This window comes from Macaca thibetana, chromosome 10 (assembly GCF_024542745.1).
Source record: "Macaca thibetana thibetana isolate TM-01 chromosome 10, ASM2454274v1, whole genome shotgun sequence".
NCBI lineage: Eukaryota > Metazoa > Chordata > Mammalia > Primates > Cercopithecidae > Macaca > Macaca thibetana.
This window is the reverse complement of record NC_065587.1, coordinates 71,800,518-71,823,757: the sequence shown is the minus strand read 5'-3', so window position 1 is coordinate 71,823,757 and position 23,240 is coordinate 71,800,518. Positions and strand designations below refer to the sequence as shown.

The 23,240-nt window shown below is 50.1% G+C and overlaps 3 protein-coding genes across 5 annotated transcripts in view; 2 read left to right on the top strand and 1 right to left on the bottom strand.

Annotated features, from left to right (window-relative positions):
• UBOX5 (U-box domain containing 5) overlaps window positions 1-18,819 on the top strand; it is a 53,882-nt gene extending 35,063 nt beyond the window's left edge. Inside the window, exons 2-5 of one of the 3 annotated variants that reach the window (XM_050745682.1) lie at window positions 2,257-2,351; window positions 3,087-4,287; window positions 12,709-12,870; window positions 18,117-18,819. In XM_050745682.1, the coding sequence (XP_050601639.1) occupies window positions 2,298-2,351; window positions 3,087-4,287; window positions 12,709-12,870; window positions 18,117-18,325 (1,626 nt within the window). In that variant the 5' untranslated portion in view covers window positions 2,257-2,297 and the 3' untranslated portion in view covers window positions 18,326-18,819. Of the gene's footprint in view, window positions 1-2,256; window positions 2,352-3,086; window positions 4,288-12,708; window positions 12,871-14,023; window positions 14,995-18,116 lie in introns of those variants that run through there. The other 2 variants (XM_050745683.1, XM_050745684.1) reach the window with 2 other exon arrangements.
• FASTKD5 (FAST kinase domains 5) overlaps window positions 1-23,240 on the top strand; it is a 488,950-nt gene that overhangs the window by 35,056 nt on the left and 430,654 nt on the right. The gene's annotated exons all lie outside the window — the stretch shown is intronic.
• Window positions 1-23,240, bottom strand: part of ITPA (inosine triphosphatase) — a 182,923-nt gene that overhangs the window by 105,110 nt on the left and 54,573 nt on the right. The gene's annotated exons all lie outside the window — the stretch shown is intronic.

Genomic DNA, 23,240 nt, shown 5'->3' with positions numbered 1-23,240 from the left:
TGGCTTACGTGGAAGTTCCCATCCTAGGAAATTTAGCATATATGAAAACCATGTTTAAAAATACTTTGTGTTTATATGTAAAACTGAGTTAGGGGCTAAGCTGAGGTAATATACATTTACAAGGCCCATGACAGATCTTCACTGTGCAGCAACTATCCACTCAAATGTTGCAGGACGCTCAGTATGCCTGGCTCCTGCAAGTGGCTCCTACTGATTATGACAACAAAAGGGGCCCAGAGGGTGACCCTGTCCCTGTTGGGCTAACAGAATTTTTCATGGCCATGACTGTCAGGGAGAAAAGCATAAATGGCTCGCTGGCCTCACAAGGAGTTGAGTTCCACTGGAGAGGTCTGCCACTGGGAGTGGTGTTTTCAGTGGCTTCCCTGCTTCTCTGCGGAGTTACCAGAAGCCATTGGAATTGGCCATTAAAATGACTGCTTGCATTAGATCATTAGATGTCCTTTTTTTTTTTTTTTTTTTTTTGAGGCGGTGTTTTGCTCTTGTTGCCCAGGCTGGAGTGCGGTAGCACAATCTCGGCTCACTGCAACCTCCACCTCCCGGGTTCAAGTGATTCTCCTGCCTCAGCCTCCCAAGTAGCTGGGATGACAGGTGCCCGCCACTGTGCCCAGCTGCTTTTTGTATTTTTAGTAGAGATGGAGTTTCCCCATGTTGGCCAGGCTGCTTTTGAACTCCTGACCTCAGGTGATCTGCCTGCCTTGGTCTCCCAAAGTGCTGGGATTACAGGTATGAGCCACCGCGCCCAGCCTAGATGTCCTTTTAAGGTGCTTTTCAACCCTAATAATTTCTTTCTTTTCCTTCCTTTCTTCCCACCCTCCCTCTCTCTTCCCTCCCTCCCTCTCTTCCCTCCCTCCCTCTCTTCCCTCCCTCTCTCTCTTCCCTACCTCTCTCTCTTCCCTCCGTCTCTCTCTTCCCTCCCTCTCTCTCTTCCCTCCTCCTCTCTCTTCCCTCCCTCTCTCTCTCTCTCTTCCCTCCCTCTCTCTCATCCTTCCTTCTCTCTCTTCCCTCCCTCCCTTCCTTCCTCCCTCCCTCCCTCTTTCTCTTTTTCTTTCTTTCTGTCCCTCCCAACTTCCTTCCTTCCTTCTGTTCTTCCTTTCTTTTTTTCTTCTTTTCTTTCCTTTTTTTTTTTTTTTTTTTTTTGTGAGACGGAGTCTCGCTTAGTCGCCCAGGCTGGAGTGCAGTGGCGGGATCTTGGCTCACTGCAAGCTCCGCCTCCCGGGTTCATGCCATTCTCCTGCCTCAGCCTCCCAAGTAGCTGGGACTACAGGTGCCCGCTGCCACGCCCAGCTAATTTTTTGCATTTTTAGTAAAGACGGGGTTTCACTGTGTTAGCCAGGATGGTCTCGATCTCCTGACCTTGTGATCCGCCCGCCTCGGCCTCCCAAAGTGCTGGGATTATAGGCGTGAGCCACCGCGCCCGGCCTCTTCTTTTGTTTTTTCCTTTGAGACAGGGCCTCACTCTGTCACCTAGGCTGGAATGCAGTGGTGTGATCATAGCTCATTGCAGCTTTGAACTCCTGAGCTCAAGTGATCCTCCCACCTCAGCCTCCCAAATAGTTGTGACTACAGGTGCCTATCAGACATAGCAAGACCCCTACAACTTTTTGTTGTAGAGATGGGGTCTCTACAACAAGACCAGCTATGTTTCCCAGGCTGGTGTTGAACTTCTGGGCTCAAGCAGTCCTACCACCTCAGCCTCCCAAATTGTTGGGATTACAGGCATGAGCCACCACACCCGGCCTCTAATAAATTTTCTATTTCTTAATGATGTGTTTGACTCATTATTTTCATTTTAATAAGAAAACATAATTGCATTGACAAGTATTAAATGACAAGGATGCTTACCACCACTGCAATTATTTTTGTGACCCTTTCCATTCTGAACACTCTGTCCTTTCTCTGAGCTCAGCTACTTTTGCCACTCCCTTCCTGTGGCGACCCCCAGCACAGCTGATGGGCCTTGCCTCCATTGGATCTTTGGAGCAGCTGTTGGCCAGAGAACTGGCAGGTCTTTGCTAACCTGTTGAGCCTGCCAGAGAAGTCTTCTCTATAATTTTTCAGTGACTGATTTCTCCCCAACATCATGTATAGGATATAAGGAAAGTGAGTATAGACTGTTGAGAGCGTGTGTGTTCAAGTTTTTGTTGCTATCCTGTTTGATTCTCTTAAGAATCAACGTCTGAAAGTTTAGAATTGAATTTTACATTTTCTAATACTTAGTTTTATTTCTTATTTAAGGCTGCTTCTGATGCTTGGAAGCTATCCTCTCAGCCACAAAGATGGTAATAAATCTTTGCCTCCCACAGTTCAGACCAAGAATTCACTGCAACAAGGTAAACAAAACAAATATATATACATAAATATATGCTATCTTTGTCATGTGTTTCATCATTTCCTGCCTTATGTGTGTGGATTTGATTCAGGCTTACAGCACTTTTGCCCTTGTTACTTTAGATTCCATCAGATGGTATTTAGGTAAGCATGGGGCAGGCTCACCTCTGGAATCACACAGCGCCATGAGGAGGTGAGCTGTGACTCATTTTGTGCAGGGTCCTCTTCACTGTGCTCTTTGTTCTTTGATGATCAATCTCAAGTCTTGTCAAAGTCATAGCAAAGGTAGAAATACTTTCTCTCTCCCGCAGTTCTCTCCCCAGATACTGTTTTGAAGGGAGTTTTGTTTGGATTGGGCAGGATTTTGTTGCTTGCTTTTTTTTGGTGGAGGGGAGGGCAAGGAGGTGAGGGACACGGGGTCTTGCTATGTTGCCCAGGCGTATCTAACTCCTGGGCTAATGGGATCCTCCTGTCTCAGCCTCCCAAGTAGCTGGAACTACAGGTGTGTGCCAACATACCCAGCTAAGTTGCTTGTATTTTTAAGGTTGGGCAATACTTGGGGACATGGTTGCCCTTGGCCTTTGATCTGATCTTGGGTGCGTGCAGAAAAATCTGGGACAATTCAGTTTAATAGAGGAAATTTTAAAACGAGGAACCTCAGGCTTAAGCGTTTTCTTACAAGCGACAAATTGTCTTCATTTGGATCATTGTATCTTGCTTTTTTTTATTAAATCTAGATATCAGCTGATGGTTATGAAGTAGAAAATCTCATCTCTGAAGATCTCACAAAGAGAAGTCATGGTTTCAGGACAGAGTATTTCATTAAACCACCAGTCTATGTGACAGTTTCATTTCCCTTTAATGTGGAAATCTGTAGGATCAACATAGACCTCACAGCTGGGGGAGGTCAGAACGTCACCGGCCTGGAAATGTACACATCTGCCTCATCTAGCAGAGTGTCTTGGAATACTCCGCAGTGCCGGACCCTGGGCCCAGCTGAGCCATCTGTCCCAGACAAGGAGGCGTTCACCTTGGTAGGCAAAGTCTTACTGAAAAACCAGAGCCAAGTGGTGTTTAGCCACAGGGGCTTCAAGGCCAGGCCCCCTTTTGGCCCGATGGAAGCCACACTCCCCTCCCCTGCTGTTGTGGCCCAGGAGCTCTGGAATAAAGGGGCTCTTTCCCTTAGCCATGTGGCCCACCTAAGGATCTGTATCACCCATGTGACAGGCGGCGGTATCCCTTGTATCAAGCGGTTGGAAGTGTGGGGTCAGCCGGCCAAGACCTGCTCCCAGGAGGTGATAGACAGCATCCTGCTGGTCGCCTCAGAGAACCTGCCTCAGGATGTGGCTCTGCAGGCCCCAACCTTGCCCATGGAAAGTGACTGTGACCCCGGGGACCAGTCTGAGAGCCAGCAGGCCCCCTCCAGCCTGCAGAAGCTGGCCGAGATCATTCAGGATGTGCCTGAGGAGTTCCTGGATCCCATCACCCTGGAGATCATGCCTTGTCCCGTGCTGCTGCCCTCAGGCAAGGTCATCGACCAGAGCACGCTGGAGAAGTGTAACCGCAGTGAAGCCACATGGGGCCGAGTGCCCAGTGACCCTTTCACGGGGGTAGCTTTTACTCCACACTCTCAGCCCCTGCCTCACCCCTCCCTCAAGGCCCGGATTGACCATTTCCTGCTCCAGCACTCTATCCCTGGCTGCCACCTGCTTGGGAGAGCACAGACGGCATTGGCAGTGATCCCTTCTTCCATTGTTCTGCCCTCTCAGAAAAGGAAGATAGAGCAGGCTGAACATGTCCCAGACAGTAACCTTGGTATAAATGCTTCCGGTTTTTCTGCCACAAGCCCTTTGGTCTTACCCACTACCTCAGAGCACACTGCTAAGAAAATGAAAGCCACCAATGAACCCAGCCTGACACACATGGACTGCTCGACAGGTAATTCAGCATCCTGTGTCTGTGGCCGGGCTCATCCATCTCCTTCCCAAGAGCTCTCGCTCTGCTGCCCTTTGCTTTGTGCTTGGCCAGTTTACATTCCCAAGGCTGTACCTGTGCTGCCTCCTTCCCATTTCCCATCCTGGGGCCCCTCAGCTTTGTCTTCAGATTAGGGACAACCTGGAGCCTTAGAGGGGTTCCATGTGTTCTCGTCTGTTCTCATCTGTTCTCGTCTGTTCCGAAGCTTCAGTCTGCATGTTTCGCTCCTCTGCTGGTGATGGTCCCATGGGCACTATTGCCTTCTTTGGGGTCCCTTTATGTGCCCTGGCCTGGTCAACAGTTTTTCCTAGGTTTGAAGCCTCTGGTCAGAGCTGCTGGGAGGAGAGATGCCAGTCCCTCAAAGCAGAGTATGTCTTCTGGTGCCTTCTTTGTGTTACTCATGCGTCAGTGGGCTCCTCTTGGTGTTGTTTCTGTCACAGAGGTACAAGGATACATTGCATGGAGGTTCTCCGCGCCCCCCTCCGCCCTTGTGGCATGAGGACACAGAAAAGGAAAAAGGACTAGGTTTGTGGGCCTTCCTTTCAGGAGAGGGTTACTGAAGAGAAAAGCCACACTGAAGAAGGTGTACTCAGTAAATGTGTGGACAAATTACAACATTTTCTTTGTGTTTCTTTTCTGTTGTTTTTTCTGTTTTTCTTCTTTATTGCATTTGGCAGGATCCACCAGGTAAAATTGCAACATTCTTTTTTTTTTTTTTGAGATGGAGTCTCGCTCTGTTGTCCAGGCTGGAGTGCAGTGGTATGATCTCGGCTCACTGCAAACTCCACCTTCTGGGTTCTTGCCATTCTCCTGCCTCAGCCTCCCGAGAAGCTGGGACTACAGGTGCCCGCCACCATGCCCGGCTAATTTTTTGTATTTTTAGTAGAGACGAGGTTTCACCATGTTAGCCAGGATGGTCTCGGTCTCCTGACCTTGTGATCCACCTTCCTTGGCCTCCTAAAGTGCTGGGATTACAGGCATGAGCCACTGCGCCCGGCTTCTATTTTTTTTTTTGAGATGGAGTCTTGCTCTGTCACCAGACTGGAGTGCAGTGGCATGATGTCGGCTTACTGCAACCTCCGCCTCCCAGGTTCAAGAACTTCTCCTGCCTCAGCCTCTGGAGTAGCTGGGATTACAGGCGCATGCCAGCAGGCCCAGCTAATTTTTGTATTTTTAGTAGAGAAGGGGTTTCACCATGGTGCCCAGGATGGTCTCGATCTGTTAACCTCGTGATCTGCCTGCGTCGGCCTCCTAAAGTGCTGGGTTCTGTGAGCCACTGCGCCCAGCCTACAACATTGTTGAGTATGAGATTTAAGGATCCTGGCTTCCTGCCTCTTCCCTGGGGCGTTGCCAGTGATTTCTGGGGCCAGTGATGCTGCTGTCACCTGAGGTGAGTAGCCCTGGTTCACTGAGTGACCTCTGCAGCTGAATGTGTTCAGTGTGAATGCCTCAGCGTAAGCCAGATGTTGGATCTTAGGCTGAGATAGATGTTTTTTTGTTGTTGTTTTTTTTTTTTTTTTGAGACAGAGTCTCTCTCTGTCGCCCGGGCTGGAGTGCAGTGGCCGGATCTCAGCTCACTGCAAGCTCCGCCTCCTGGGTTCACGCTATTCTCCTGCCTCAGCCTCCCGAGTAGCTGGGACTACAGGCGCCCACCACCGCGCCCGGCTAATTTTTTGTATTTTTTAGTAGAGACGGGGTTTCACCGTGTTAACCAGGATGGTCTCGATCTCCTGACCTCGTGATCCGCCCGTCTCGGCCTCCCAAAGTGCTGGGATTACAGGCTTGAGCCACCGCGCCCGGCCTTTTTTGTTGTTGTTGAGATGGAGTCTCACTCTGTTACCCAGGCTGGAGTGCAATGGTGCGATCTCGGCTCACTGCAACCTCCGCCTCCCAGCTTCAAGCAATTCTCCTGCCTCAGCCTCCCGAGTAGCTGGGATTACAGGCATGTACCACCACACTGGCTAATTTTTTGTATATTTAGTAGAGACAGGGTTTCACCAGGTTGGTCTTGAACTCGACCTCAGGTGATTCACCCACCTTGGCCTCCCAAAGTGCTGGGATTACAGACATGAGCCACTGCGCCTGGCCTGAGATAGATGTTTTTATCATGTTAAAGAAGTATTGGTTATCTATTGCTAGGTAATAAATTACCCCAAAACTTACTGGCTTACAGCAACAAACATTCATTGTCTCATAACTTCTGTGGGCCACAAATCCCAGCATAACTTGGCTGAATTCTCTGCTTCAGGGTCTCCCATGGCTGCCATCAAACTGGTGGCCGAGGCTGTGGTCATCTCAAGGATCAACTGGGGAAGCATTTACTTCTAGTCTCACCCGCATGATTGTTGCAAGATTCAGCTCGTTGATGCATTGTTGGACTGAGGCCTCACTTGCTGGTTGGCTGCTGGCCAAAGGCTGCCTTCAGTTCTTTGCCACATGGGCCTCTCCATAGGGCAGTGCCCTGTGTGGCAGCTGTGCGTTCCAGAGAGAGTGCACAGATGAGGGAAATCCATCTTTTAGAATGTAATATTGAAAGTCACACTCCTCACTTCTATTGTATTCTTATTTTTCCCAAGGTATTTGTTAATTGCTTATTTATAATATCAAGAGAAATGATTTCTTAGCCTCCATCTTCATATTTCTTACTTCGAGAACACAGATCAGTGACAAACTTCTGTGTAATTCAACCCAAAGAATTCCTTCCTTCCTTCCTTCCCTCCTTCCTTCCTTCCTTCCTTCTCTCCCTCCCTCCCTCTTTCCCTCCTTCCTTCCTTCCCTCCTTCCTTCGTTGCTTCTTTCCTTCCTTCCTTCCTTGCTTCTTTCCTTCTTTCCTTCCTTCCTTCCTTCCTTCCTTCCTTCCTTCCCTCCCTCCCTCCCTCCGTCCCTCCCTCCCTCCTTCCCTCCTTCCCTCCTTCCCTCCTTCCCTCCTTCCCTCCTTCCCTCATTCCTTCATTCCTTCCTTCCTTCCTTCGAGATGGAGTTTCACTGTGTCACACAGGGTAGAGTGCAGTGGTGTGATCTCAGCTCACTTCAATCTCTGCCTCCCGGGTTCAAGCAATTCTCATGCCTCACCCTCTGGAATAGCTGGGACTACGGGTGCGTACCAACACGCCTGGCTGATTTTTGTATTTTTAGGACAGACTCTCACTCTGTCACCCGGCCAAGAAATTCTTTATATTCCAAAATTACTTTGCACTCTGAAAGATACCAGCCTTCCTCATCTTCTCATAATCCTTCATGGAATCATCATTTCTGTAGAAATCTGTGTGTGAGCCGAGTATGGTGGCTCACTCCTGTAATCCCAACACTTTGGGAGGCTGAGGCAGGCGGATCATGAGGTCAAGAGATTGAGACCATCTGGCCAACATGGTAAAACCCCTTCTCTACTAAAAATTAACAAATTAGCTGGGTGTGGTGGTGCATGCCTGTAGTCTCAGCTACTCAGGAGGCTGAGGCAGGAGAATCACTTGAACCCGGGAGGTGGAGGTTGCAGTGAGCTGAGATTGTACCACTGCACTCCAGCCTGGGCGACAGAGCGAGACTCCATCTCAAAAAAAAAAAAAAAAAAAAAAAAAAAAAAAAAGAGATCTGCCTGTGCCTTCTTTCTTCTTTCAGCTGCAGCAAACTTAGCTGCAACCCCCAGGAACACAACGAATGCACCAACAATATGAAACCTCAGACACCTGGCCAGAGGGCCGCTCATCTGAGGTTTCGTCAAAGCACCGGAAGCCACGGTAGTGGTTGTCCTTGATAGGTATGTCAGCCTCAACACCAGTGTCCTTCCTGCCTGGTGGAGAAATGGATCACTGTGTTCTGTTTGTTAGAAGCAAGTCTCTAAGTCCAGCCCACTCAAGGGGAGAGGATACCCAAGAACATGAATAGCAGGAGGTAGGGTTTACCTGGAGACATTTCAGAAACCCTCTTCTACCACTGATTCCTATTTTATTGAGTATTTTTATCCAGGATTGGGGAATCAAACTTTGTTTCATGCTTTTCAGTATCAGTGGAAATTATGTTATTATTATTATTATTATTATTTTGAGACAGAGTTTCGCTCTTGTTGCCTAGGCTGCAGTGCAGTGGCGCAATCTCAGCTCACTGCAACCTCTGCCTCTCGGGCTCAGGCTATTCTCCCACCTCAGCCTCCTGAGTAGCTGGGATAACAGGCATGCGTCACCATACCGGCTAATTTTGTATTTTTAGTAGAGATGGGGTTTCGCTATGTTGGCCAGGCTGGTCTCGAACGCCTGACCTCAGGTGACCCACCCACCTCAGCCTTCCAAAGTTCTGGGATTACAGGCTTGAGCCTCTGCGCCTGGCCCCTCAGATCTTTTAATGTAATAAAATATGTTAATAGGTTTTCTAATAGTGCACCATTCTTACATTTGTAGAGTAAACTCCATTTGGTCATGAATCTTTTAATGTTAATAGTTTTCTGTTTTGTTTTGTTTTTGTTTTTGTTTTGAGACGGAGTCTCGCTCTTGTCACCCAGGTTGGAGTGCAGTGGTATGCTCTCACCTCACTGCAACCTCTGCCTCCTAGGTTCAAGCTATCCTCCTGCCTCAGTCTCCCAAGTAGCTGGGATTACAGGTGCCTGTCACTACACCCGGCTAGTTTTTTTGTTTGTTTGTTTTTGTTTTTTTTTTTGAGACAGAGTCTCGCTCTGTCACCCAGGCTTGAGTGCAGTGGCCCAGTCTCAGCTCACTGCAAGCTCCGCCTCCCAGGTTCACACCATTCTCCTGCCTCAGCCTCCCGAGTAGCTGGGACTACAGGCATCTGCCACCACGCCCAGCTAATTGTTTTTTGTATTTTTAGTAGAGACGGGGGTTTGCCATGTTGGCTAGGCTGGTCTCAAACTCCTGACCTCAGGACACCCACTCACCTCGGCCTCCCAAAGTGCTGGGATTACAGGCATGAGCCACCGCGCCTGGCCCCTCAGATCTTTTACTGTAGTAAAATACGTAATAGGTTTTCTAATACTGCACCATTCTTACATTCGTAAACTCCATTTGGTCATGAATCTTTTCATGTTAATGGTTGTTTTTTTTGTTTTGTTTTGTTTTTGTTTTTGTTTTGAGACAGAGTCTCGCTCTGTCACCCAGGTTGGAGTGCAGTGGTGTGATCTCGGCTCACTGCAACCTCTGCCTCCCAGGTTCAAGCGATTCTGCCGCCTGACCCTCCCAAGTAACTGGGATTACATGCACCTGTCACCACACCTGGCTAGTGTTTTGTATTTTTAGTAGAGACGGGGTTTCGCCATGTTGGCCATGGAACTCCTGATCTCAAGCGATCCGTCTGCCTCAGCCTCCCAAAGTGCTGGGATTACAGGCATGAGCCATAATGCCTGGCGTGTTAATGGTTTCTTTTTTGTTTTGTTTGTTTTTTTGGAGACAGTCTCTCTGTCGCCTAGGCTGGAATGCAGCAGTGATGCAATCTCTGCTCACTGTTTAAGTGAGCTGCTGGGATTTAAGTGATTCTCCTGCCTCAGCCTCCTGAGTAGCTAAGACTACAGGTGCATAGCACCATACCCGACTAATTTTTTTTTTTTTTTTGGAGATGGAGTCTCACTCTGTTGCCCAGGCTGGAGTGCAGTGTCACAATCTCGGCTCACTGCAACCTCCGCCTACCGGATTCAAGTGATTCTCCTGCCCCAGCCTCCCGAGTAGCTGGGATTACAAGCGCTTGCCACCATGCCTGGCTGATTTTTGTATTTGTAGTAGATATAGGGTTTCACCATGTTGGCCAGGCTGGTCTCGAACTCCTGACCTCAGGTGATCCGCTCACCTTGGCCTCCCAAAGTGCTGGAATTACAGGCGTGAGCCCCCTAACCTGGCCAATTTTTTTGTATTTTTTAGTAGGGATGGGGTTTTGCCATGTTGGCCAGGCTGGTCTCGAACTCCTGACCTCAGGTGATCTGCCTGCCTCAGCCTTCCAAAGTGCTGGTGGCTCACAGGCGTAAGCCACCATGCCCAGCCCTGTTAATTTTTTTGTTTGTTTGTTTTGGTAGTGACGGAGTCTCACTCTGTCACCCAGGCTGGAGTACACTTGTGCAATCTCAGCTCACTGCAACCTCTGCCTCCTGGATTCTAGCAATTCTCCTGCCTCTGCCTCCCTAGTAGCTGGGACTACAGGCACACGCTGCCACGCCCAGCTAATTTTTTGTATTTTATTAGAGACAGTGTTTCACCATGTTGCCCAGGCTGGTCATGAACTCCTGAGCTCAGGCAATCCACCTGCCTTGGCCTCCCAAAATGCTGGGATTATAGGCATGAGCTACAGTGCCTGGCCCCTGTTAATAGTTTTTAATGGTTCTGTTTGCTAGTGTTAGGATTTTTGTATTCATTAGTGAAGTTGGACTGTAGTTGTGTGTGTGCGTGTGCCATCTTTGGTCAGGTGTTATCAATGTATTTTTTTGTTAAATTTAGAATTTTTTCTTTTCTGTGCTCTGGAACAATTGAATAGTATTGGAGTACCCACTCTGCCTGTCTAGTAGAAGTCCCTGTGATTGTCAGTGCCTGGTGCTTGTGGAGGGTAGCTCTTTGACACCTTTTCTTTCTTTCTCTTTCTTTCTTTCTTTCTTTCTTTCTTTCTTTCTTTCTTTCTTTCTTTCTTTCTTTCTTTCTCTCTCTCTCTTCTTTCTTTCTTCTTTCTTTTTCTTTCTTTTGTCTCTTTCTCTTTTCCTTTCTTTCTTTCTTTCTCTTTCTTTTCTTTCTTTCTCTTTCTTTCTTCCTTTCCTTTCCCTTCCTTTCCTTCCTTTTTTTTTTTTTTTTTGAGATGGAGTCTCACTCTGTCACCCAGGCTGGAGTGCAGTGGTGTGATCTTGGCTCACTGCAACCTCTGCCTCCTGAGTTCAAGCGATTCTCCTGCCTCAGCTTCCTGAGTAGCTGGGATTACAGGCATGCACCACTAATTTTTGTATTTTCAGTAGAGACAGGATTTGGCCATGTTGACCAGGCTGGTCTTGAACTCCTGACCTCAGGTGATCTGCCTGTCTCAGCCTCCCAAAGTGCTGGGATTACAGGTGTGAGCCACTGTGCCTGGCCTGGCAGCCTTTTCTTTTTCCTTATGGAAATTATTCTATTTAGAGTTGATCATTCTTTTAGTTTCCTATGTTCTTCTAAAAGACTATGCAAATAGTATGCTTAATGTTTATTTCTGTGTCTTTGGTTTTAAGAGTAAATTCTAGTTAACACAACCTTCAGAAACTCCTGGAAGCATCTGAGATGCAGTGGGGTGGAACAAGGAAAAACGTCCTTAGGCATCAATGTCAGTTTGTGGAGGCCTCAGTCCTGTTGGCCTTGACAGACTTGGTGACTTAGGACCACGCTGACTAGGGCTCCTTCAAGGCCCTAAACTGATGTCCTGTGTCCTGCTAACAGTGGACAGAAGGTTCCATTCCCCTCTTTGGGACAGCATTGCAAATTTTGCTGCCAGGCAGGTCCCTGGGGCTTTTCTTGGGCAGCTGTCCCCCTATCCCTTTGGCCTTCACCCTCATTCCATGGCTTAGCTTTCTATTGATCCTACACTGAAGGTTCCCTAAATTGTGGCGTGGTCAACGTGGGGTCTTAGTTCTATTCGGTAATAACTGCTTTGTTTTACTTAACAGGGAAGAGAGGACATGAACACCTAGAAAATGCAGATGAACCCCCCTGGGGGGTGGTGGGGTCCCCAGAAGGGTGGAGTTAGGGAAAGAGAAGACTAAGGCCGCTGGGGAGGGAATGGGGGCCAGGGAGCAGGAGTCCAAAGCTGGCATTTGCTTGCCCCAGTTATTTTCTTGGCCAGCAAGGAGGCCTTTAGAAAGGAGGCTGGGCACCGTGGCTCATGCCTGTAATCCCAGCACTTTGGGAGGCCGAGGCAGGTGGATCACGAGGTCAGATCTGGCCAACGTGGTGAAACTCCATCTCTACTAAAATACAAAACATTAGCCAGGCATGGTGGCGCATGCCTGTAGTCCAAGCTGCTTGGGAGACTGAGACAGAGGGATCGCTTGAACCCAGAAGGCGAAGGTTGCAGTGAGCTGAGATGGCACCCCTGTACTCCTCAGCCTGGGCGACAGACCAAGACTCCGTCTCAAAAAAAAAAAAAAAAAAAAAAAAAAGGAGGGTGCAGTTCTGCAGTTGAGCCACGAGGTGGCTCATGCCTGCCTAGCAGTTTCTCCGGGAGAAGAAAAGCCTGAAGCGGGTGGGATGGGCAGGAACTGCCAGGATTCCTAGGGCTTCACCTCCCGGTGTTCTGTTATAGTCTGCCAGTAGACATTAGAATGGAGTTTCATTACATTGATGTGTGAGATTGGAGGTGCCGTTTTTATAGCCCTCGAAGGACTTGGGGCTGTTCTCTTTTGCGGAGCCTGTCTCTGGATGTTGTGCTGTGCGCATCTCTCGACAGGTCCACTGTCCCACGAGCAGAAGCTGTCACAAAGCTTGGAAATTGCCTTGGCATCCACCCTTGGCTCCATGCCCTCCTTCACGGCACGGCTGACCAGGGGACAGCTCCAGCACCTTGGCACAAGAGGGAGCAGCACTTCCTGGAGGCCTGGCACCGGCTCGGGTAACATGGGCCCCGCCATCTCCTTGGAGCCTTGGAATGGGTGGTCTGTTTTCTGTGTCTGAATGCTGGGCCAAGTCCCTGGGGGCTCTGTGGACCTGCCTGGCCAGCCTCCCCTTTCAGTTCCAACACTCAGCCTGGGAGAGAACCTGTTCTCCTGCCTTTTCCAGGGGTAGTTGAGGGGCTGCCTATGAACTTAAACTCCTCACAAGAAAAGCTTTCTTTAGTCAATCCTTAGTAATTCTGTGGATATAGGGCTTGGCCACCCTCTGCTGTGTTTCCTTGTGAGATCTAATGTTATTTTCTCCTGAGGATTTTTGTTTCTCTTTTTTTTGTTGTTATTTATTTATTTATTTATTGAGGCTGCGTCTTGCTCTGTTGCCCAGGATGGAGTGGCACAGTCTCAGCTCACTGCAACCTCCGCCTCCTGGATTCAAGCTATTCTGCTGCCTCAGCCTCCTGAGTAACTGGGATTACAGGCGCCCACCACCCTGGCTAATTTTTTGTATTTTTAGTAGAGACGGGATTTCACCATGTTGTCCAGGCTGGTCTCGAGCTCCTGACCTTGTGATTCGCCCTCCTCAGCCTCGCAAAGCTCTGGGATACAGGAGTGAGCCACCGCGCCTGGCCTTTTTTGTTATTTTTTCTCATCTAGTCTGTCTCCAATCTGACATCCAGGGCACTTTATGTAAATGTAAAGAGAGCTTTGGTTGGGTTTGTTGTCCTCATCCCTTCAGATTAACACTTCCATCAGTGTCTTAGAAAGAGCAGTGGCAGCTTATGGGCCAATTTTGCCTAAAATGAACCTTGGCCCCTACTGTATGCCAGAATCTATTAGGATACAAAGCAAGAGAAACTGATTGCAGCACGAGGCATTTTTTATGAGATGGAGCCCATGCAACGCCTTCTCTTTTGGCTTTTAGGCTGTTTTGCTGCTTTTCTCCTATCTTCGGTGGTCCCTCTTCAGTTTCCATTGCCAATTGCTTTCTCCACCAGCTCTGGCTCTGGACTCTAATCTCAATACTCTCTGTTACCCAAGTGAGAACCCACGTCTCTGGCGACTGCCCATGTTTCTCTGTAGCTTCTGCCTCTCCCTGGAACTAATCCTGCCACCCTGACAGCACTCAGCATCCTCTCTCTTTTTTCTTTTTTTAAGATGGAGTCTTGCTCCTGTTGTCCAGCCTGGAGTGCAATGGCGCAATTTCAGCTTACTGCAGCTTCCGCCTCCTGGGTTCAAGTGATTGTCCTGCCTCAGCCTCCCAAGTAGCTGGAATTACAGGGGCCCACCACCACGCCTAGCTAATTTTTGTATTTTTAGTAGAGATGGGGTTTCACCATGTTGGCCAGGCTGGTTTCGAACTCCTGACCTCAGGTGATCCACCCGCCTCGGCCTCCCAGAGTGCTGGGAATACAGGCGTGAGCCATCGTGCCTGGCCCCAGCATCCTCTCTCAAGGAAACATTCAGACTCTGCACTGCTCACATCTGCCCTCCAGAGCTTTTCCCCCTCACTGTCCCCTTCGTCCCACCTGGGTAAGGGCAGCATCTTCTGTCTTGTAGTGAAGCTTCTAACACAGAAGTCATTCTCCATTTCCTTCAGTGTCCCCATCCTGATATTCTGTTCATTATCAGGTCCTATCCATCCTCCCCCAAGGTAGACCTCAGGTTAGTCCCCTACTCTCCTTCCTTGGCCCCTGCCCTGGCCGCAGCTCCCGCTGCCTCACCCCAGACTCCTGCAGTAGCTCCTGCTGGTATCCCCCATCCTTGCCTCACTGTGGCTCGTCATCCTCATAGCAGTCGGATCTTTTTATCATGTCAGCCCATCACTGTGTTCCACTCCTTCAAATCCTTCCATGGCATCCCCTGAACTTAGGATAAAACCTCAATTCCTGCTCCCTCTGAGGTCCTGCCTGCTGGAGGCCCCATGTCTCCTCCTCTGCAGTCTTATCTGAAGCCCACTCTCACTGTGTCTTTTTTTTTTTTTTTGAGACAGAGTCTTGCTCTGTTTCACTCCGTTGCCCGGGCTAGAGTACAATGGTGCAATCTCGGCTCACTGCAACCTCCACCTCCACCTCCTGGGTTCAAGCAATCCTCCTGTCTCAGCCCCCACTAGTAGCTGGGATTATAGGCATACACCACCAAGCCCAGCTAGTGTTTTTTTTTTTTTTTTTTTTTGTATATTTAGTAAAGACAGTGCTTTGCCATATTGGCCAGGCTGGTCTCAAACTCCTGACCTCAGGTGTTCCACTTGCCTCAGCTTCCCAAAGTGCTGGGATTACAGGTATGAGCCACCGCCCCCAGCCTCACTATGTCTTTTTCTTTTCTTTTCTTTTCTTTTCTTTTCTTTTCTTTTCTTTCTTTCTTTCTTTCTTTCTTTCTTTCTTTCTTTCTTTCTTTCTTTCCTTCCTTCCTTCCTTCCTTCCTTCCTTCTTTCCTTCTTTTCTTTCTTTTCTTTCTTTTCTTTCTTTTTTTTCTTTCTTTTCTTTCTTTCTTTCTTTCTTTCTTTCTTTCTTTCTTTCTTTCTTTCTTTCTTTCTTTCTTTCTTTCTTTCTTTCTCTCTTTTCTTTTCTTTTCTTTTCTTTTCTTTCTTTCTTTTTTGAGACAGAGTCTTACTCTGTCGCCCAGGCTGGAGTACGGTGGCATGATCTCGGCTCACTGCAACCTCTTCCTCCCTGGTTCAAGCAATTCTCCTGTCTCAGCCTCCTAAGTAGCTGGGACTACAGGCGCCCACCAGCATGCCTGGCTAATTTTTGTATTTTTAGTAGAGACGGGGTTTAACCATGTTGGTCAGGCTGGTCTCGAACTCCTGACCTCAGGTGATCCACCCGCCTCGGCCTCCCAAAATGCTGGGATTACAGGCGCGAGCCACTGTGCCTGACCACTGTCTTTTTCTTTAATGGATAGTCTGTTCTTTGTGCTTGCTCTCCTTTCATTCTTCGTGGCTGGCTCCTTTTTATTCTCACAGCTCTTCCTACAGGAGGCCATGTTAGCCCACCCTGTTCAAAGCAAGTCCTCTTTTTTATCCTCTCACTTAATCACCTCAGTTTGCAGTTATATACTTAGGTTTCCAGTCTGCCCAGGGCACAATAATTGTCTTTTCATTGATGATTTTTTTTTCCTGTCACTGAAACTGCCCCTGGGGCTCTGGGCCTCTGAGACCTTTTAATGGGACTTCTGGTCGGTGCTGGGGGGAATTGGGGCCCTCGCATGCTTCTGTGGTGTTGGGGCAGGTGTGGTTTTTAAAACTCTGATGAAAAATAAATTCTCATCATGCACTGTGGGTCAGGCAGGTCTCTGAAGCCTCTAGCAGAGCCTGTATGAAAGGGGCACCACTGAAAAGCAGTCAGCTCTTTCCTCCTACTTCCTCCCCTCCCTTCTTTCCCCGCTCTCCCCACCTTCATTCCTCCCTTGCTTCTCTCTCCCTCCTTCCTTTCCCTGTAGAGGTTCAACTTTCCACTCACTGGGGGAATTCTTGGCTTGTGTGCATAGGAAAGGTACCCGGTACTTTTATGTTGCTTAATGTTTGGCCCAAAGAAAACACCCACAGCCAGGCCACTCTTTCCTGGCTACAGTTCTCAGGGATGTGGAGGCAGGAACACTTCAGTTCCTGCTCCCCTGTGTAGGGCACCCCTGCCCTCCCTTCTTTGGTGCCTGGTGCCTGAGTGTCGATGTCAGGTCCATTCATCACATGTGGATGGAGCACTTGCCCTGTGAGGTGCTGTGCCAGGTCCTGAGGCCAGATGAGAAACATGGACATAGTCCTGACCCTCAGGGCCTGCAAAGCCTGGGGAGGAAGCAGGCATCCTACCTTGGAGGCTGAGAAGGGCTAGTGGGCTCTGAAAGCACAGGAAAGGGGCAGTCTGGGGTGGCTTCCTGGAATGAGTGTAGTCTGAGCGAGGTCTCCAGATAAGGACATTCTAGGCAAAGAGAACAGCAAGCACAAAGTGAGGGTGCCAGCAGCGCAGAGTGTGCAGAGAAGTGATTGGAAGCTGCTGGACTCCAAAAGTTGAGACTGGTGTGAAGAGAGGTGAGGAGGCTGGGTGGGCCGTGCAGGGAGTCTTGACTGTCCCAAAAGATGGGAAGCCCCTAAAAGGTAGAAAGCAGAGGCATGGGGTGGTCAAGTTACATAGGTGGGTCATTGGAGGCAGCTTTCAGGACAGATTGAGAGGACAAGCCTGGAGCAGAGTGAATAAGTTAGGAAGAGATGCATTGAGCGGCCTGGATTATGGTGATGAAATGGACAGAGAGAAGGGGGTTTAAGAAACATTTCTGAAGCAAATTGGTTTGAGGTTCCTTTGGGGTCCTCCAGAGAGTAGTGGCTAGGAATGGAGACATGGACCGCAAGGAAGACAGGCAAGCCCATCCCCTGTCACTCTCCAGAGGGACCACGAGGGAAGGAAGAGCCATGGGTGCAGCCTGGTAGGGCATGGCCAGAGCTGCTCACTGTGACCCTCATTCAAGGATACCCTGCAGGAGTTGCGGAAGGAGGGAGAGCCTTCCCAGAGGGCCAGAGCAGCACAGGAGCGGGATTGAGGAGTCAGGAGCAGGGCTGCCAGTAGCAGTGAGGGGTCGGCAGGCTGCAGGGCTGAAGGGAGCAGGAGCCAGGTCCCAGTGGCAGGTGCGCTGCAGCCCTCAGCCCTGTCTCTGCTGACCTCCCTTCTCACACTTCCCCATCCTTGGTACACTGGACTACGTGCTGCTTTTCCTTTTGTTTTTTTTTTGTTTTTTTTTTTTTTCTTTTTTGTAGAGACAGGATCTCACTATGTTGCCCAGGCTGGTCTCGAACTACTGGCTTCAAGTGATCGTCCTGCCTCAACCTCCCAAAATGCTGGGATTACGGGCGTGAGCCACCCCACTGGCCTGCGTTTTCCTTCTCTTGTCGCCTCTCACATTTCTTGAAGTTTATCTTGTCAGAGTGAGCCGTGCCTTGCTCCAGCCTTGGCCACCTATTGCGGTGGAAAGTATACCTTGCTAGGAGACCAGCAGACTGCCTGCTGCCCTCAGAAGCCAACTCTTCTCAAGCATTTGTAGAGGCACTGAGATTTGGTCAAAGATGATAGAGAAGAGGCCTCCCAAGTTCCTGGGCTCCCTCTCCCGCTTCCACTCCCCTCCCTGATCAGCCTGGGGTGGGCTTGGGAGGGATGAAGCCAGATGCTGCAGCTGCACGGTGGGAAGGCTCTGCCTCTCAGAGTAGCGTGGACCACGGAGCAGCTTTCCTAACCCTGGCCTGTTTTCCTTCCTGATTTACCAGAGCAGCCTGGGAGCATCCCAGGCCCCGAGTGTGCCTCCTGCAAAAGAGTGTTTTCTCCCTACTTCAAAAAGGAGCCGGTGTACCAGCTGCCTTGTGGCCACCTCCTGTGCCGACCCTGCCTGGGTGAGAAGCAACGCTCCCTGCCCATGACGTGCACAGCCTGCCAGCGGCTGGTTGCTAGCCAGGACGTGCTGCGGGTCCACTTCTGAGTGACTGGCCTCCACTGGAGGAGACCCATCGCTGGGAGGAGCTGAGGGGGAACAGGAGCAGGGCCACCGCACCCCTGAGGTCTGGCCAGGCCCCAGGCACAGAGCTGCCTGCTCCCTCCCGGGGCTCTTCTTCATCACCTCACAGTGTAGCACACTGCTTCTGCGCTGGTGGCAATAGGGCAACAAAGCCATAGGCTGGAGGGCGGGGGGATGTCCCTGCCTTCCCGCCACTCCCCCTGCCTGAGCCCAGGGCCTGCTGGAGCCAGCCCCACCCTAGGCAGGAAGATGCCTGCTGAGGGCCCCCTATGCAGTTCGCATACCCCCCTATCCAGCAGGGCACTGTGGGTGGCTCACCCTAGATTGTGGCCGAGATCTCAGGAGTCTCTGCCTTCAGGGTCACCAAAAGTGGACCTTGGGGGCAGTGGGGGTATCTGTGGAATGCATGACTCAGCCCCCCAACTGGCAGCCTTAATAAAGCGATGGTTGACGTCTGCTGTGGCCTTCCTCCTGGTGGACTGCCCATCTGTGTCGTCACACTCCTGTCACCCACCTACACCTACACAAGTGGAGCTCACAGGGTAGCTGTGTGCAGTCACTGCAGCCCGCCAGGCTGTCATTCCTGTCGACGGCCTGAACGGACACAAACTGGAATTTTCAGATCTGTCCCCTGCGTGGGGACTCAGAACCCAGGTTTGCAGGTGGGCATACGTGGTGGGAGGGTGAATGGCTCCCTCTGGCCAGTGCCAGCCATGCTCAGCTGGCTCCTGAAACCGCTCCCTGAGGGGGAGCTCAGCGTTTCTGTGTTCGGCCGGTTTCAGGAAAAATACTTGTTTATAGGCTGCATCCTTTTTTCAGCCCAACATTTAACTTTATGGAGTCCCAAAGGGAAAATATATCCATATCCCTACGACTTGGTACTCTTACCAGATTCCAGCCACTAGAAGAACCTCAGTGAGAAAACATACCCGCCTTTCCCTGTTCCCTTCTAAGCACGTTTGGGAAGGAGCTGCCTAGGGATGCTTTGTCAAGCTGTATTTTACCCTTGAGCTTAGCCGCAGGTCCTGTGAACAGGCCGTGGCTGCACTGCACTTTCTTTTCCTTTAGGCTGTCCAGGGCTCTAGTCCACACCCAAGACTTTAGAGATCTGGGTTTGGGGTTAGGTTGCTTTTTTTTTTTTTTTTTTTTTCAATTGAGACAGGTTCAGTCTCTGTTGCCCAAGCTTGAGGGCAGTGGTGCAATCATAACTCATTGCAGCCTTGAACTCCTGGGCTTAAGGAATCCTCCCACCTCAGCCTCAGGTAGCAGGAACTATAGGCATGTACCACCATGCCCAGCTAATTTTCTTATTTTTTGTAGAGACAGGGTCTTGCTATGTTGTCCAGACTGGTCTCAAACTCGTGGGCTCAAGCGATCCTCCCAAAGTGCTGAGATTGCAGGTATGAGCCACTTTACCTAGACAAGCCTGCATTTTTTTTTTAGTTCCTACATCACTTGTCCACAAAGATGGCTTCAGAGAGGTGGTCACATGCTCCCCTCTGCTTCCCATTGGCACTGGCCTTGATGCAGCCCTCACATGAGATTTGAGGGTCTGCATGAATGGCCTGTGCCGCCCTGGCTGGCAAGGCTCCTGTGTGCCCCTGGCTTTCTGGGTTTGTGCCTCTCCAGAATCTTGCCTTACCCTCTGGTGTGCTTGTGTTCTTAGAAAAGCCCCAGCATGGCTGGGCACGGTGGCTCATGCCTATAATCCCAGCACTTTGGGAGGCCAAGGTGGGTGGATCACTTGAGGTCAGGAGTTCGAGACCAGCCTGGCCAACATGGCAAAACCCCATCTCTACTAAAAATACAAAAATTAGCTGGGCATGGTGGTGTGTGCCTGTAATCCCAGCTGCTCGGGGGGCTGAGGCACGAGAATCGCTTGAACCCAGGAGGCAGAGGTTGCAGTGAGCTGAGATGGTGCCACTGCACTCCAGCGTGGATGACAGAGTGAGACTCCTTCTCAAAAAAAGAAAAAAGCCCCAGCATGTAGCAAAAGCATTTCTTCGTGAGTGTGGGGGCTGGTGATTCCCACCTTCCACCTGTCATGGTCTCAGGGAACAGCCTACTTCCCACCAGCATCTTGACACCCACAGTGTACTCTGGCTGCTGGGAACCCATCTCTCTGGGAGAAATCCTGTCCACCCAACCCCAAGAGCCCTAGCGTGCAGTCAGCGTCAGCACAGCGCTCCCAGATGAGGGCCAGACTGCCTCCCCTTAAACAGCTGTGTTGGAGGTACTGCCCAGACCGCCTGCAGGGCCCTGGGGATCTGCATTTCTAACAGGCTCCTGCCCCCAAGACTGGTCTGGTGGAAAACCCAGCCTGGGAGCCCCTGGAATGGCAGACCCTGTCCTAGATACAGGTGGAGCCATGCCCAGGAGTTGCATTCGTTTTTCTTATTTGAAAGACTTCCCCCAAAAGGAAGTGGTCTTTTCACTACCCTTGCCAGAAACATGCTAAGCAGCTCTGTTTCTGTCCCCTAGAAAATGGGAATAAAATTTCTTTTGCTGTCACCTGGCTCTGTAGGCAGTGTATTTCTCACTAGAGCCTGGACCCAGGCACAGAACAGCTGTAAACATGCAGAGTTTAGGTCCACAGACGGAGAAGACTCAGGATCCCAGAGCCTTGCTGTGGCCCTGCTGCCCTCCAGGGACCTTCCACCCCCTCCATGACCACAGGGTCCGCGGGCACATGTCTCTTCCCCTTCCTGTGACATTGACTTGATGGCCCTCTGAACGCTGGTCAGGGCCATGGTACCCCTGTGGTTCGGTGGGGGCAAAGGGGCCCAGGCAGCACCAGTCTCCAAATCTCCCAAGGTGCAAAGGTCTACCCTGTGACTCTGCCTGTGGCCATTCTCTGTCCTCACTTGCAGTGGCTGGCTCTCCAGTTGCCCTTCCAGCCCCTGAGTAGGTGGAAGAGAGGCTGGCCTCAGAAAAGAAGTAGATGAACCAAATGGCCAGGAAGAAGAACAGCTGCTCACAACGTTCCATCTTCCTGCAGCTGGGCTGCGAGGCCCCGGAGCATCTGGGGCATGGGGCTTAGTAGCTTCTCCCAGCCCCACACCTGCCCGGCTTCCCCGCTGGCCCTCCAGCTTGAGGCCTCCCAGTGACTGGGCACTTTTCCATTCCCCAGGAGATGGGCCTTCTAACGCTGGGTTGCTGTAAGTAGGTCTGCAGACAAAGAGTCCTGCCCTGGAGGAAACCGCTTTGCCTGCCTGGCCACCTGCCTGTGGTATTGTGACATTGTGAGGCTGGGCTGGCTGCCATTGTGATGGCCACTGGGGTGGGAAGCTGCTTCAGGCTGGTTTCTCCCCCAGGGCTCCTGTGGGCCTTTGTTGAGCAGGTCCTGGCTTCAGAGCTGGCTCCTCCCCCGGGTAGGCCTGCTGTCACCTCACCTGGCTGCTCAGCGTGCTTGCCAGTGCAGGGTCTTTCCTTACAGTTCTGAATTGGAAGGGGCGTGGCTGGGTTGGAAATTAGTGAAAACTGCACTGTCCAGTAGAGTAGCCCCTAGCCACAGTGGCTATTCAATTAAAAGTAAATGAAATTTTAAACTCAGTTCATTACTCACACCGCCCACAGTTAAAGTGCTTGATAGTCACATGAGGTTAGTGGCTACTGGGTTTCAGCCATAATCCCAAAAGACACAGTCCCAAAAGCCATAACCCTGAATGTTGAAATCCCTAAAGATCAAAATCCCTAAAGTATAAAATCCCTGATGTCTAATTGAATCCCAAACCATAAATGACAGATTTGTAATTAGGTACAATCAAGTCTTCTTACATTTGAACTTTTGAGATTGTGATGTTTAGGATTTCAGCCTTCAGGGATTTTGATCTTTTGGGATTTCAACATTCAGGATTATGGTGATTGGGATCCTGTTTTGGGGGTTAGGATCAGCACAGGTGGGTCCTATATTGGACAACACAGATATAGACCATTTCCACCATCACCAAAAGTTCTCCTGGACAGTGCTGGGTCAAAATAAGAGCTTGTTCCCCTTCCCTGTTATGAACTGTCACCTGAGAGAGGAGGAAAGCCCCCCCACTCCATGGGGGCAGGAGAACAGAACAATGGGGTACAAAATCAGACAGTTTTTGTTTTCAGTTTTCAGTACATTGAAATGTACCCCATTTCAGGCACCTCTCTGCAAGGGAGGGCGTGCATTACAGCTGCTGGGTGAGAGCTCCACCTGGCTGTAATGCACGCCCTCCCTTGCAGAGAGGTGCCTGAAATGGCTCTGTCTGTGCCAAGAGGTGTGACAAGATCTCCAGCGTGACACGGCACTAAGGGGAGGACATAGGAAGAAGACTTGGAATGGTCAAGTTTATTCCATCAGGGTTTTCACCAATAATAGGATAATGCTACCCTTAACCCAGCTACCAAGTGACCACCACACAAACATCTTGATGTTTTCCCTTCCAATGTTTTTCTGTAAAGAAAAAAATATTTATAGGTATATAGTGTGTGAGGCTGTTGCCTGCTATTTCTAACACTATCTCATGGACATTTGCCTTTGTCATTAGATACTCTTCTATAAAGCTCATTTGTAGGCCGGGCGCGGGGGCTCATGCCTGTAATCCCAGCACTTTGGGTGGCCAAGGCAGGCGGATCACCTGAGGTCAGGAGTTCGAGACCAGCCTGGCTAACATGATGAAACCCAGTCTCTACTAAAAATACAAAAATTAGCCGGCGTGGTGGTGGGTGTCTGTAATCCCAGCTACTCAGGAAGCTGAAGTGGGAGAATCACTTGAACCCAGGAGACAGAGGTTGCAGTAAGCCAAGATGGCACCACTGTACTCCAGCCTGGGCGACAGAGCAAAACTCCATCTAAAACAAACAAACAAATTCAGATTCAGTAAGGAAAAAGACTGATGGATGTGAC